The 16,064-nt window shown below is 35.6% G+C and overlaps 1 protein-coding gene across 1 annotated transcript in view; it reads left to right on the top strand.

Moving 5' to 3' along the window:
- LOC133577875 (melanopsin-A-like) overlaps nt 1-16,064 on the top strand; it is a 134,720-nt gene that overhangs the window by 51,474 nt on the left and 67,182 nt on the right. Inside the window, exons 2-3 of the mRNA XM_061931970.1 lie at nt 10,604-10,740; nt 13,917-14,050. Of these exons, the coding sequence (XP_061787954.1) occupies nt 10,604-10,740; nt 13,917-14,050 (271 nt within the window). The remainder of the gene's footprint in view (nt 1-10,603; nt 10,741-13,916; nt 14,051-16,064) is intronic.

Genomic DNA, 16,064 nt, shown 5'->3' with positions numbered 1-16,064 from the left:
TTTACACACTGATGTCGCTTTTTGATGCAGTACCACCTGAGGGATCGAAGGTTCCGTAATATCATGGCTTACGTGCAGTGATTTCTCCAGATTCTCTGAACCTTTTGATGACATTACAGACCTAAATTCCTTGCGATAGCTTGTTGAGAAATGTTGTTCTTAAACTGTTCGGAAAATTTGCTGTGACCCTCGCCCCCGTCCTTGTTCGTGAACGACTGAGCATTTCATGGAAGCTGCTTTTATACCCAATCATGGCACCCACCTGTTCCCAATTAGCCTGTTCACCTGTGGGGATGTTCCAAATAAGTGTTTGATGAGCATTCCTCAACTTTCACCAGTCTTTTTTGCCACTTGTGCCAGCTTTTTTGAAACATGTTGCAGGCATCAAATTCCAAATGAGCTAAAAATAACATCAAGTAAGTTGAAAAGGATGTGCAAATCATTGTATTCTGTTTTTATTTACCGTTTACACAACGTGACAATTTCACTGGTTTTTGGTTTTGTAAAAGTATAAAAGTATGTTGCATTAAAACAACTCTGACATGTACAATTTATCCCAAAAAAGTTACTGACAAAAAGTATCTCTCTGATCAAATAATAAGTCTCACAAAAAGTATGCTGGTTGTACCACCTGACATGAAAAGTGTCCCAGCATGCACTTGGCTTTAAAGAGGCTCTTTTTTTTAAATCAATATTTGAAAATATTTGAAATTTGAAATAATTTGAAATATAATTTGAAATATTTGAAATAATAATAATTTGAAATATTTGAAATAATAATAATTTGAAATATTTGAAAATATTTGAAAAGTGTCCCAGCATGCACTTGGCTTTAAAGAGGCCCTTTTTTTTAATCAATATTTGAAAATATTTAAAATTTGAAATAATTTGAAATATAATTTGAAATATTTGAAATAATAATAATTTGAAATATTTGAAATAATAATAATTTGAAATATTTGAAAATATTTGAAAAGTGTCCCAGCATGCACTTGGCTTTAAAGAGGCTCTTTTTTTTAAATCAATATTTGAAAATATTTGAAATTTGAAATAATTTGAAATATAATTTGAAATAATTGAAATAATAATAATTTGAAATATTTGAAATAATAATAATTTGAAATATTTGAAAATATTTGAAAAGTGTCCCAGCATGCACTTGGCTTTAAAGAGGCTCTTTTTTTTAAATCAATATTTGAAAATATTTGAAATTTGAAATAATTTGAAATATAATTTGAAATATTTGAAATAATAATAATTTGAAATATTTGAAATAATAATAATTTGAAATATTTGAAAATATTTGAAAAGTGTCCCAGCATGCACTTGGCTTTAAAGAGGCTCTTTTTTTTTAATCAATATTTGAAATTTGAAATAATTTGAAATATAATTTGAAATATTTGAAATAATAATAATTTGAAATAATAATAATTTGAAATATTTGAAAATATTTGAAAAGTGTCCCAGCATGCACTTGGCTTTAAAGAGGCTCTTTTTTTTAATCAATATTTGAAAATATTTGAAATTTGAAATAATTTGAAATATAATTTGAAATATTTGAAATAATAATAATTTGAAATATTTGAAATAATAATAATTTGAAATATTTGAAAATATTTGAAAAGTGTCCCAGCATGCACTTGGCTTTAAAGAGGCTCTTTTTTTTTTATCAATATTTGAAAATATTTGAAATTTGAAATAATTTGAAATATAATTTGAAATATTTGAAATAATAATAATTTGAAATATTTGAAATAATAATAATTTGAAATATTTGAAAATATTTGAAAAGTGTCCCAGCATGCACTTGGCTTTAAAGAGGCTCTTTTTTTTTAATCAATATTTGAAATTTGAAATAATTTGAAATATAATTTGAAATATTTGAAATAATAATAATTTGAAATATTTGAAATAATAATAATTTGAAATATTTGAAAATATTTGAAAAGTGTCCCAGCATGCACTTGGCTTTAAAGAGGCTCTTTTTTTTTTAATCAATATTTGAAAATATTTGAAATTTGAAATAATTTGAAATATAATTTGAAATAATTGAAATAATAATAATTTGAAATATTTGAAATAATAATAATTTGAAATATTTGAAAATATTTGAAAAGTGTCCCAGCATGCACTTGGCTTTAAAGAGGCTCTTTTTTTTAATCAATATTTGAAAATATTTGAAATTTGAAATAATTTGAAATATAATTTGAAATATTTGAAATAATAATAATTTGAAATATTTGAAATAATAATAATTTGAAATATTTGAAAATATTTGAAAAGTGTCCCAGCATGCACTTGGCTTTAAAGAGGCTCTTTTTTTTAAATCAATATTTGAAATTTGAAATAATTTGAAATATAATTTGAAATATTTGAAATAATAATAATTTGAAATAATAATAATTTGAAATATTTGAAAATATTTGAAAAGTGTCCCAGCATGCACTTGGCTTTAAAGAGGCTCTTTTTTTTAATCAATATTTGAAAATATTTGAAATTTGAAATAATTTGAAATATTTGAAATAATAATAATTTGAAATATTTGAAATAATAATAATTTGAAATATTTGAAAATATTTGAAAAGTGTCCCAGCATTCACTTGGCTTTAAAGAGGCTCTTTTTTTTAAATCAATATTTGAAAATATTTGAAATTTGAAATAATTTGAAATATAATTTGAAATATTTGAAATAATAATAATTTGAAATATTTGAAAATATTTGAAAAGTGTCCCAGCATGCACTTGGCTTTAAAGAGGCTCTTTTTTTTTAAATCAATATTTGAAATTTGAAATAATTTGAAATATAATTTGAAATATTTGAAATAATAATAATTTGAAATAATAATAATTTGAAATATTTGAAAATATTTGAAAAGTGTCCCAGCATGCACTTGGCTTTAAAGAGGCTCTTTTTTTTAATCAATATTTGAAAATATTTGAAATTTGAAATAATTTGAAATATTTGAAATAATAATAATTTGAAATATTTGAAATAATAATAATTTGAAATATTTGAAAAGTGTCTCAGCATGCACTTGGCTTTAAAGAGGCTCTTTTTTTTATCAATATTTGAAAATATTTGAAATTTGAAATAATTTGAAATATAATTTGAAATATTTGAAATAATAATAATTTGAAATATTTGAAATAATAATAATTTGAAATATTTGAAAATATTTGAAAAGTGTCCCAGCATGCACTTGGCTTTAAAGAGGCTCTTTTTTTTAAATCAATATTTGAAAATATTTGAAATTTGAAATAATTTGAAATATAATTTGAAATATTTGAAATAATAATAATTTGAAATATTTGAAATAATAATAATTTGAAATATTTGAAAATATTTGAAAAGTGTCCCAGCATGCACTTGGCTTTAAAGAGGCTCTTTTTTTTTAAATCAATATTTGAAAGGGATCCACAAACATGCAGTAGTCCTGCTCAGAATGGGTCCTGTAGATCAGGGGTCTCCAGTTGGAGCTCCTCTGACAAAATGACCAGACAGGTAAAGCTATTGTTATTCATATTATTTACAGTATATGACTGGCGACATTTAAATTGTACTTTGAGTCATGATCTCCACTCAAACAGTGCTATTTTGTGGTCAGCTGTCACTGAATAGAGGAATACTGTCTGAATTGAACGTTAATAAATAGGGCCTGATCTATTAAGGTGTGCAAACTAAACAGTGCACGCAAAACTGATCTACCAAACTGGCGCCATCTATGAATATGCAGAATATGTGTTGAGCATCAAATATAATAATTAAAGCTGCAAGCAGCGTTGGTCGGACCCGCGTATTTGGCAGGTGCTTGTCCTAAGTGTCCCAATACTTTTGTCCAGTTTTAGTAGTACGTGTCCCAATACTTTTGTCAAGTTGTAGTCCTAAGTGTCCCAATACATTTGTCCAGTGTAGGTGTCCCAATACTTTTTTCCAGTGGTAGTCCTAAGTGTCCCAATACTTTTGTCCGGTGGTAGTCATAAGTGTCCCAATACTTTTGTCTAGTGTACCTACCTTGTCTGCATTGTGTGGGCACGCTGGTGCTTCCTGCTTTTAAGCAGCCATCTTAAAAAAAACAGCAGCGCGGCAGCATCAGCGCAGCGGTTCTTTGAAGGGTCATAAAATCAAAACCGGAGCAGTTAGAAAAACGCTGTTCTGTACTTTTATACACAAGGGTTCAATCTCTCTCCTGTGTTAGTTTGAAGCCGAAACGACAAACGCGCTCAGAGGAGATAGTTTTTGAAGGAAGGTGACCGGTTTTTACAAACAATTTGTTTTGAAGGGGGAATAGCAAACTTCCTGTTGATTTTTGCGGGGGGTTGTCAATCTATGAAATGTAGGTCTAAGTGAGACCTACATAAAGGTTTTTGTTTCATGTCTCTCCGACCTTCCCAATGGGAGTTACAGGCAGTTTTGTCATTTTTTTCTTCCGAGGAGCAGTTTTTTCAGCGTTTTATTTGGGGTTAGGTTTTTTTTATTAAATCGCAATTTTTGCCAGTCCTGATGTGTGTGTTCAGTTCGGTGAGTTTTGAAGCATGTTAAGGGGGTCAAATTACAGCTCAAAGAGGCAAAAGTGACTGTTTTTAGTACTTTTTTGTCTTGAAGGGGGAATTGCCAACTTTCTGGTGATTTCTGCCCAAGGATGTACAATTATGAAATCTAGGTCTAAGTCAGACCTACATAGAGAATTTTGTTTAATGTCTTTCCGACCTTCCTAGTGGGAGTTACAGGCAGTCTAGTTTTTTTTCCCTAGGGGGCGCTAGAGCGCAATTTTGAGTTTTGGGGTTCGGTTTTTTCATTAAAAGACAATTTTCGCAGGTCCTGATGTGTGGGTCAAATATGGTGAGTTTTGAAGGATGTTAAGTGGGTCAAATTAGTGCTCAAAGATAAATAATAAATAATAATAAAACCTTACAAATTCAATAGGTCCTTATGTCCCATTGCATAAGGACTCTCTTTGGGAGTCCTTATGCAATGGGCCATGCGGGCCCTAATTATTTGGCACGTGCAATGTGATTTATCACAAAGTTTAAGTTACAGTGCCAATGATTGTCACACACACACACTAGGTGTGGCGAAATTATTCTCTGCATTTGACCCATCACCCTTCATCACCCCCTGGGAGGTGAGGGGAGCAGTGAGCAGCAGCAGTGGCCGCGCCCGGGAATGATTTTTGGTGATTTAACCCCCAATTCCAACCCCTTGATGCTGAGTGCCAAGCAGGGAGATAATAGGTCCCATTTTTATAGTCTTTGGTATGACTCGTCCGGGGTTTGAACTCACGACCTAGGGCGGACACTCTAACCACTAGGCCACTGACTAGGCTGAACAACAACAACAACTGAAATTGTTCTGCGGAGGCGTCTTTCTTTAGCATTTCTGGCATTTGCAAAGACAGACGACGACAGAGAATCTTAGTTTGTGTTGATTATGTGCGGCACGATAGCAACACGGTGTTGTTATGGTAACACCCTTTACTCAAATGCCACATATTAAGACAACCAGTCCAACATTAAAGGGACAGTAATCTATTACCAGAGCACGCACACATGTTTTTAATATCATATTTTCTCCCGTCATTAGGGTTAAAAAAAAAAAAAAAAACTCTGTGGAGGGGGGTGTGGCTCGCGGGCCTGCAGCAAAGCAAGGTGTGCCAGGACCGGCCTCGAAGTCAGCGACAAGTGCGTAGATGGCCCAGGTGGGCCTTATTATCCAACCACCTGTCGCTCTGTTTAAGAAGCAGCCGGGGAGAAAAGAGAGAGGGGGGTGGGGTGGGGGGGTGTCGTGACAGCGAGAGCGTGCCTGTCACAGCCACAAAAGACAATTGCTAGAAAGCAACCCACAGTCTTTTATTGAAAATTAAAACTGTATTGAACCATGAAATGGGCTCGCATGGAAATGCTTGGTGGTCTGGAGCAGTGGCGGGGGACACATTTTTATTTAATTTAATTTTTATCAACATTTTTATTTATTTTTATTTTTTTGTCATAAAAAAATACAATCATGTGTGCTTATGGACTGTATATATTGTGTTTTTTATGTTGATTTAATAAAATAAAAAAAATTAAAAATACATATATATATATTTTTTTAATTATTTCTTGTGTGGACCGGCTGCGGACCGGTACCGGGGGGACCACTGCTGTAGAGGATCTTTGACTATTGTTTTTGCAGTAGTCTTTCTAAAACAGCAGTGTACAAGTCCTATAGAGGATCTTTGGCTGGTGTTCTTGTAATCGGTCCTCAAAAACAGCACTGTTCATGTCCAACAGAGGATCTTTGACTATTGTTTTTGCAGCAGGTTCTTTAAAACAGCAGTGTTCATTTCTTATAGAGGATCTTTGGGTGGTGTTTTTGTAATCGGTCCTCAAAAACAGCACTGTTCATGTCCAACAGAGGACCTTTGACTATTGTTTTTGCAGTAGGTTCTTTAAAACAACAGTGTTCATTTCTTATAGAGGATCTTTGGCTGGTGTTTTTGTAATCGGTCCTCAAAAACAGCACTGTTCATGTCCAACAGAGGATCTTTGACTATTGTTTTTGCAGTAGGTGCTTTAAAACAGCAGTGTTCATTTCTTATAGAGGATCTTTGGCTAGTGTTTTTGTAATCGGTCCTCAAAAACAGCACTGTTCATGTCCAACAGAGGATCTTTGACTATTGTTTTTGCAGTAGGTTCTTTAAAACAGCAGTGTTCATTTCTTATAGAGGATCTTTGGCTGGTGTTTTTGTAGTCGGTCCTCAAAAACAGCACTGTTCATGTCCAACACAGGATCTTTGACTATTGTTTTTGCAGTAGGTTCTTTAAAACAGCAGTGTTCATTTCTTATAGAGGATCTTTGGCTAGTGTTTTTGTAGTCGGTCCTCAAAAACAGCACTGTTCATGTCCAACAGAGGACCTTTGACTATTGTTTTTGCAGTAGGTTCTTTAAAACAGCAGTGTTCATTTCTTATAGAGGATCTTTGGCTGGTGTTTTTGTAATCGGTCCTCAAAAACAGCAGTGTTCATGTCCTATAGAGCAGTGTTTTTCAACCTTTTTTGAGCCAAGGCACATTTTTTGCGTTGGAAAAATGCGGAGGCACACACATTTTACTTAATTTCCGATATTACATTTTAAAGCATTTATCGGCCCATAATATCGGCAGTCCGATATTATCGGACATCTCTATTAAGAATTTAATATAATGTCAGTACAGCTTTCTATTCTATCCTAATCCTAGATTATAGCAGACTATATGTAATATGGAAAATTGTAAATATTTTTTTTGAGTGCAATAAGAAAAGCCCAATGTGTTTAAGGCATTTTATTTGTTATTTTATTCTTCTAAATTGTTCTTTGAGTGCAATAAGAACCATATGTATCATGAGAAATGAAATGAATTTTTTGATGAAAAGTATTCAAAAACATTTTATAATTTTAAAATATTGATATAAGGCATACTTGCCAACCTTGAGACCTCCGATTTCGGGAGGTGGGGGGGTGGGGGCGTGGTCAGGGGTGGGGCAGGGGCGTGGTTAAGAGGGGAGGAGTATATTGACAGCTAGAATTCACCAAGTCAAGTGTTTCATACATATATATATATATATATATATATATATATATATATATATATATATATATATATATATCTATCCTGAAAATATGCAAACAAAACTATGTTTAGATAATTGATACTTCAAACTTGCATAAATAAATCTTAAGGAATATAACATAACTTGGCTTCTGAGAGCTTCAAAATGTAATGAATAAAATGCTAAAGTTGTTGATAAACAAGCAATTATTTTAATAATTAAATATGGTCATTTTAAATGAATTATTATGATCATTTAAAATTAATGATTTCAAATATGTTTATTTTAATGTATAATTCTATGGCTGGATGTAATAAGGAGTCAGAAAAAATACAAATAAAAATACAATTAATTTTGATGTTTTTAGCAAAATATATATATATATATATATATATATATATATATATATGTATGTGTGGGAAAGGCCTGTAGAGATGAAATAGTCTTGTGATTTTTTTTTTCCCACACATACATATATTGCGCTCTACTACGGTATCGAGCACTATTTTTTGGATAACCTTATTAAGACATATATATATATATATATATATATATATATATATATATATATATATATATATATATATATATAAATATATATATATAATTTTTTTTTTAATTATAAATATATTTATTTTTAGGTAAGATAAACATAATAATACAATTTATCTCTAGTCTGGATGATTTAGTTCTTGTCACCCTGTTGTCCTCCCGTCATAAAGAAAAGGCTGTCGTCACTCAGGTCCGCATGGAGCTGGAGGGGGCGTGGCCTCCAGCTCCGGCTGAAAATCGGGAGATTTTCGGGAGAATATTTGTCCCGGGAGGTTTTTGGGAGAGGCGCTGGCTGAATTTCGGGAGTCTCCCGGAAAATTCGGGAGGGTTGGCAAGTATGGTATAAGGACAACCCTTGTAGGACTCAAAACTGGCAAATTCAACTTAATGGCAAAGACTACTTTCTGACTAAGCAACTTCCGGTAGGTCAAATGCATACTTGCAAGTGTAAGAAAACTGGACAGCACAGTTATCATTATTAAATGTTACATAAACATTAGGTTTTAAACGACTCAGTGGCCTAGTGGTTAGAGTGTCCGCCCTGAGATCGGTCAGTCGTGAGTTCAAACCCCGGCCGAGTCATACCAAAGACTATAAAAATGGGACCCATTGACACTCAGCATCAAGGGTTGGAATTGGGGGTTAAATCACCAAAAATGATTCCCGGGCGCGGCCACCGCTGCTGCTCAATGCTCCCCTCACCTCCCAGGGGGGGATCAAGGGTGATGGGTCAAATGCAGAGGATAATTTCGAAACACCTAGTGTGTGTGTGACTATCATTGGTACTTCAACTTTAACTTATTATTAAACAAATTAACATTTAATTCCACATGAACACACAAAATTGAATACGCACCTTTTGGGGACTGACAAGCACTCATATGTGAAATTTTAGCAAGACCGTTTGAAAAACATAGTGGCCATTTAGCAAAACGTCTCTGCAGGTGCCCCTCCATGACTTAACAACTAGTTGCCCGCAAGTCACTAACCACGTGTGATGCTACTTGCATGTCTTTCACAGCATTGTGAACACAAACCATAGGGGGCGCCGCAAAGGTCAAAACATCAACACTTTTATGTTCCACACTGCAAAAAGTCAGTGTTCAAAAACAAGGGGAAAAAAATACAAAAATTAGGGGTATTTTATTTCAACTAAGCAAAATTATCTGCCAATTGTTAGAATAATTGTTTCTAAATTATCACAAAAACTTTGTGTTACATTGAGGGTCTGGTGAGAGGACAAAAGCTGTCTTTGAAACCTACCAAGAGTAAGGCTCGTAAAACTCCACTGTGTAGGGGGAAAGCAGGATGAAGGTGTTTCTGTTTTCTCTCATGTATGCTAATCAACAGAAAGATATTGTTCTAACCCAAGGACTTCAAAGCGGAGAGATGGCAGGATCTGCCCAATTTCCAGACAAACTCTTTTTGAACTATTTTATGGACCTCTTTTTGAACTATATTACGAACTCTTTTTGAACTGACCTTTTCTGTGAATTGTTTACGACCTTTTCTGTGAACTTTTTGCGACCTTTGTCCTTTGGAGACGGCGGTGGCCATGTGGTCGGGGAGGGTCCAAAATAAAAGAAGGAGGCGTGCAATCTTTTGGCAGTGCGTGCTGAGATACTGTGCAAGGGTGCAGTGTACAGACTCAATAATGAGTCCAAAATTAATTCTGTCTCTGTTTAATTCTTTGCCTCTTGTCTTGTTTAATAGATGTCATCAGTGTTTGAACCTGACACCAATAGAACAAGAAAATGTGGCTTGTCAAGACTTTCCAAAACAAGTAAAATTAGCTAACCTCAATGAACCCAAAAATACCTTAAAATAAGTATATTCTCACTAATAACAAGTGCACTACTATATGAGTACGTATTTTCTATTGTTTCATTGAAAATAAAACAGCAAAGTCCATTTGGCTGTCATCTGTTTTAATTATGAGACACAATTGTGTCAAAGTCATGATTTGTTTTATTTCATGCTTGAAGTAAGAAATTATTACTTTAAAAAAGTAGTTTTATACTTGTGAGTGTTGATGACACAGCTTTGCAACAGTTGATATTCTAGTTTCAAGTACTCAATATAGGTCATCAAATCTCAGCAACAAGCTGTAATATCTTACTGAGATAATTTAGGAACAAAACCCTTAAAACAAGTAAAACACTCTAAAATAAAATCTGCTTAGTTAGAAGAATGATCTTATCAGACAGAAAATAAGCAAATATCACCCTTATTTGAGATATTTCATCTTACTTAGATTTCAGTTTTTGCAGTGCAGCAATCAAACACAACGTGATGGAGTGGCAAGTAGCAACATCACCGTGTGTATTTCCTATTTGTGCAGCCTTTAGTTAACCTTGAGCACTAAATCATGCTTTTCATCAACACAAATATGTGATTTTACTCATTCAGGTATTGTATGTTTGTTTCAGGATTGCTTTTTTTTAGCCTGACCACAATCTGAAATTATTTTTTTTCTTTGAAGGGCTCCGTAGCTCCGATCTACCCTTTTCCGACGGTGGACGTCCCGGCCCACGCCCACTACACCATCGGGGTGGTCATCCTCGCCGTGGGCATCACAGGCATCCTGGGAAACTTTCTGGTCATTTATGTCTTCTGCAGGTAAAACTGTCACACCCTTGAATTTGTGCTAACGTATTTTCCATACTATAAGGCGCAATTAAAATCCTTTTTTGTACTCAAAACTCGACAGTGCGCCTTATAACCCGGTGCGCCTAATAATTCTGGTATTGCTTACCGACCTCGAAGCAATTTTATTTGGTACATGGTGTAATGATAAGTGTGACCAGTAGATGGCAGTCAAACATAACATATATGTGTAGACTGCAATATGACTCACGTAAACAACACCAACATTTTATTTGTTCCATTGAAAATATAGAACATTACACACGGCACTCAAAAATCTATCAAAATGTTTTTGTAGGACTTTGGTAAGTTATGAAGCCACACCGCTTGATGGATTGTACTGTGCTTCAACATAGGACTATTATTATGGTGTGTGTATAAGGTAAGACATTTTATCTGGCGTTTTGTTTCGCAATATTATGCAAAAGCGACTTTTCTTACCTTCTGGTACCTGCTGATCTGTATTTGGGATCTGCATAAGTCTTGAAAAATTGCGCACGTCCGCCTTTATAGTCCATAAGCTTCTTATTTTTCTCTATCTTCTTGTTATGGGACATTCATCCTCCGCTGTTGCCATTTCTAATATAAAGTAGTGTAAAGTTCTTACTTATATCTGTCAGTAAACTCGCCATGAAAGCGCTAAAACATACCGGTGTAGTGAGTTTACTTTATTCACCCAAGGAACTTCAGTTATTAGAGAGTTCCGGTCAGACGTTTTATCATGTGTTGCCTTCATTATAACACTTATATAAGACTTTTAAAGTCATTTTGATAGTAGGCAAATATAGACACATCATGTGTTGCCATCATTATACCACTTATATAAGACTTTTAAAGTTATTTTGATAGTAGGCTAATATAGCTAATATAGACACATTATGTGTTACAATGATGGCAACACATGCCATTTTGATAGTAGGCTAATATAGCTAATATAGACACTTACATCATGTGTTGCCATCATTATAACACTTATATAAGACTTTTAAAGTCATTTTGATAGTAGGCAAATATAGACACATCATGTGTTGCCATCATTATACCACTTATATAAGACTTTTAAAGTTATTTTGATAGTAGGCTAATATAGCTAATATAGACACATTATGTGTTATAATGATGGCAACACATGCCATTTTGATAGTAGGCTAATATAGCTAATATAGACACTTACATGTGTTGCCTTCATTATAACACTTATATAATACTTTTAAAGTCGTTTTGATAGTAGGCTAATATAGACACTTACATCATGTGTTATAATGATGGCAACACATGCCATTTTGATAGTAGGCTAATATAGCTAATATAGACACTTACATAATGTGTTGCCTTCATTATAACACTTATATAAGGCTTTTAAAGTCATTTTGATAGTAGGTTATTATAGCTAATATAGACACTTACATCATGTTTTGCCTTCATTATAACACTTATATAAGACTTTTAAAGTCATTTTGATAGTAGGCTAACGTAGCTAATATAGACACTTTCATCATGTGTTGTCTTCATTATAACACTTATATAAGGCTTTTAAAGTCATTTTGATAGTAGGCTAATATCGCTAATACAGACACTTACATCATGTGTTGCCTTCATTATAACACTTATATAAGACTTTTAAAGTCATTTTGATAGGAGGCTAATATAGCTAATATATACACATATACATGTTATAATGATGTCAATACATGATGTAAGTGTCTATATTAGCTATATTAGCCTACTATCAAAATGACTTTAAAAGCCGTATATAGGTGTTAGAATGATGGCAACACATGATGTGAGTGTCTATATTAGCCTACTATCAAAATGACTTTAACAGTCTTATATAAGTGCTATAATGATGGCAACACATGATGTAGGACTTTTAAAGTCATTTTGATAGTAAGCTAATATAGACACTTACATCATGTGTTACTATCATTCTAACACTTATATAAGACTTTTAAAGTCATTTTGATAGTAGGCTAATATAGCTAATATAGACACTTACGTCATGTGTTGCCATCATTATAACACTTATATAAAACTTTTAAAGTCATTTTGATAGGAGGCTAATATAGCTAATATATACACTTATGTATGTGTTATAATGATGTCAATACATGATTTAAGTGTCCATATTAGCTATATTAGCCTACTATCAAAATGACTTTAAAAGTTTTATATAAGTGTTATAATGATGGCAACACATGATGTAAGTGTCTATACTAGCTATATTAGCCTACTATCAAAATGACTTTAAAAGTCTTATATAAGTGTTATAATGATGGCAACACATGATGTAGGACTTTTAAAGTCATTTTGATAGTAGGCTAATATAGACACTTACATCATGTGTTGCCATCATTCTAACACCTATACACGGCTTTTGAAGTCATTTTGATAGTAGGCTAATATAGCTAATTAGCCACTTACATCATGTGTTGCCATCATTCTAACACTTATATAAGACTTTTAAAGTAATTTTGATAGTAGGCTAATATAGCTAATATAGACACTTACATCATGTGTTGCCATCATTATAACACTTATATAAGACTTTTAAAGTCATTTTGATAGTAGGCTAATATAGCTAATTAGCCACTTACATCATGTGTTGCCATCATTCTTACACTTATATAAGACTTTTAAAGTCATTTTGATAGTAGGCTAATATAGCTAATATAGACACTTACAACATGTGTTGCCTTCATTCTAACACTTATATAAGACTTTTAAAGTCATTTTGATAGTAGGCTAACATAGCTAATATAGACACTTACATCATGTGTTGCCATCATTATAACACTTATATAAGGCGTTTAAAGTCATTTTGATAGTAGGCTAACACAGCCAATGTAGACACTTACATCATCATTATATAACACGTATATAAGTCGTTTAATTTTTTGGGGCTCCAGACCGATGAATGTTTTGTATTTGTGGTCCAATATGGCTCTTTCAACATTTTTGGCTTGTCGATCCCTGCTGTCACATGATTGACAGCTGAGTACTTCAAATGCAGCCACTGCCTTCATTGGGTGGTTGATAAACAACGGCACCAGGAGGTCGCCTACAGCCACAGCTCCTAGTGTTAATTTGTGTAGACCACACCTGTTAACCTGCAGCACTTTAAAGCGTGTCCACCTGCGTTTGGCGTGCAGGAGCCGCAGCCTGCGGACGCCGTCCAACATCTTCATCATCAACCTGGCCGTCACCGACTTCTTCATGTGCGTGACGCAGACCCCCGTCTTCTTCATCACCAGCATGCACAAGAGGTGGATCTTCGGCGTGAAAGGTAAGACATGACATGTTTACAAAGTGTGTCGCATCACTGAGACGTACAACATCAAAGACAACATGCAGTGAGCATCATTCATTCATTCATTCATTCATTCATTCATTCATTCATTCATTCACTCACACACGTTTAACACCACAAGGACCTGTCTGGTTTCCTCCTGCCTTGTTGCCTGTCTTGTTTCCTCCTGCCTTGTTGCCTGTGTTGTTTCCTCCTGCCTTGTTGCCTGTCTTGTTTCCTCCTGCCTTGTTGCCTGTGTTGTTTCCTCCTGCCTTGTTGCCTGTGTTGTTTCCTCCTGCCTTGTTGCCTGTCTTGTTTCCTCCTGCCTTGTTGCCTGTCTTGTTTCCTCCTGCCTTGTTGCCTGTGTTGTTTCCTCCTGCCTTGTTGCCTGTGTTGTTTCCTCCTGCCTTGTTGCCTGTCTTGTTTCCTCCTGCCTTGTTGCCTGTGTTGTTTCCTCCTGCCTTGTTGCCTGTGTTGTTTCCTCCTGCCTTGTTGCCTGTGTTGTTTCCTCCTGCCTTGTTGCCTGTCTTGTTTCCTCCTGCCTTGTTGCCTGTGTTGTTTCCTCCTGCCTTGTTGCCTGTGTTGTTTCCTCCTGCCTTGTTGCCTGTCTTGTTTCCTCCTGCCTTGTTGCCTGTGTTGTTTCCTCCTGCCTTGTTGCCTGTGTTGTTTCCTCCTGCCTTGTTGCCTGTGTTGTTTCCTCCTGCCTTGTTGCCTGTGTTGTTTCCTCCTGCCTTGTTGCCTGTGTTGTTTCCTCCTGCCTTGTTGCCTGTGTTGTTTCCTCCTGCCTTGTTGCCTGTCTTGTTTCCTCCTGCCTTGTTGCCTGTGTTGTTTCCTCCTGTCTTGTTGCCTGTCTTGTTTCCTCCTGCCTTGTTGCCTGTGTTGTTTCCTCCTGCCTTGTTGCCTGTGTTGTTTCCTCCTGCCTTGTTGCCTGTCTTGTTTCCTCCTGCCTTGTTGCCTGTGTTGTTTCCTCCTGCCTTGTTGCCTGTGTTGTTTCCTCCTGCCTTGTTGCCTGTGTTGTTTCCTCCTGCCTTGTTGCCTGTCTTGTTTCCTCCTGCCTTGTTGCCTGTGTTGTTTCCTCCTGCCTTGTTGCCTGTGTTGTTTCCTCCTGCCTTGTTGCCTGTGTTGTTTCCTCCTGCCTTGTTGCCTGTGTTGTTTCCTCCTGCCTTGTTGCCTGTGTTGTTTCCTCCTGCCTTGTTGCCTGTGTTGTTTCCTCCTGCCTTGTTGCCTGTGTTGTTTCCTCCTGCCTTGTTGCCTGTCTTGTTTCCTCCTGCCTTGTTGCCTGTCTTGTTTCCTCCTGCCTTGTTGCCTGTCTTGTTTCCTCCTGCCTTGTTGCCTGTCTTGTTTCCTCCTGCCTTGTTGCCTGTGTTGTTTCCTCCTGTCTTGTTGCCTGTCTTGTTTCCTCCTGCCTTGTTGCCTGTGTTGTTTCCTCCTGCCTTGTTGCCTGTGTTGTTTCCTCCTGCCTTGTTGCCTGTCTTGTTTCCTCCTGCCTTGTTGCCTGTGTTGTTTCCTCCTGCCTTGTTGCCTGTGTTGTTTCCTCCTGCCTTGTTGCCTGTCTTGTTTCCTCCTGCCTTGTTGCCTGTGTTGTTTCCTCCTGCCTTGTTGCCTGTCTTGTTTCCTCCTGCCTTGTTGCCTGTGTTGTTTCCTCCTGCCTTGTTGCCTGTGTTGTTTCCTCCTGCCTTGTTGCCTGTCTTGTTTCCTCCTGCCTTGTTGCCTGTCTTGTTTCCTCCTGCCTTGTTGCCTGTGTTGTTTCCTCCTGCCTTGTTGCCTGTGTTGTTTCCTCCTGCCTTGTTGCCTGTGTTGTTTCCTCCTGCCTTGTTGCCTGTCTTGTTTCCTCCTGCCTTGTTGCCTGTGTTGTTTCCTCCTGCCTTGTTGCCTGTCTTGTTTCCTCCTGCCTTGTTGCCTGTCTTGTTTCCTCCTGCCTTGTTGCCTGTGTTGTTTCCTCCTGCCTTGTTGCCTGTGTTGTTTCCTCCTGCCTTGTTGCCTGTCTTGTTTCCTCCTGCCTTGTTGCCTG

The sequence above is a fragment of the Nerophis lumbriciformis genome, linkage group LG39, assembly GCF_033978685.3.
Source record: "Nerophis lumbriciformis linkage group LG39, RoL_Nlum_v2.1, whole genome shotgun sequence".
NCBI classification, from domain to species: domain Eukaryota; kingdom Metazoa; phylum Chordata; class Actinopteri; order Syngnathiformes; family Syngnathidae; genus Nerophis; species Nerophis lumbriciformis.
Note: the sequence above shows the minus strand (reverse complement) of the source record. Positions and strands in the feature narration are given on the sequence as shown.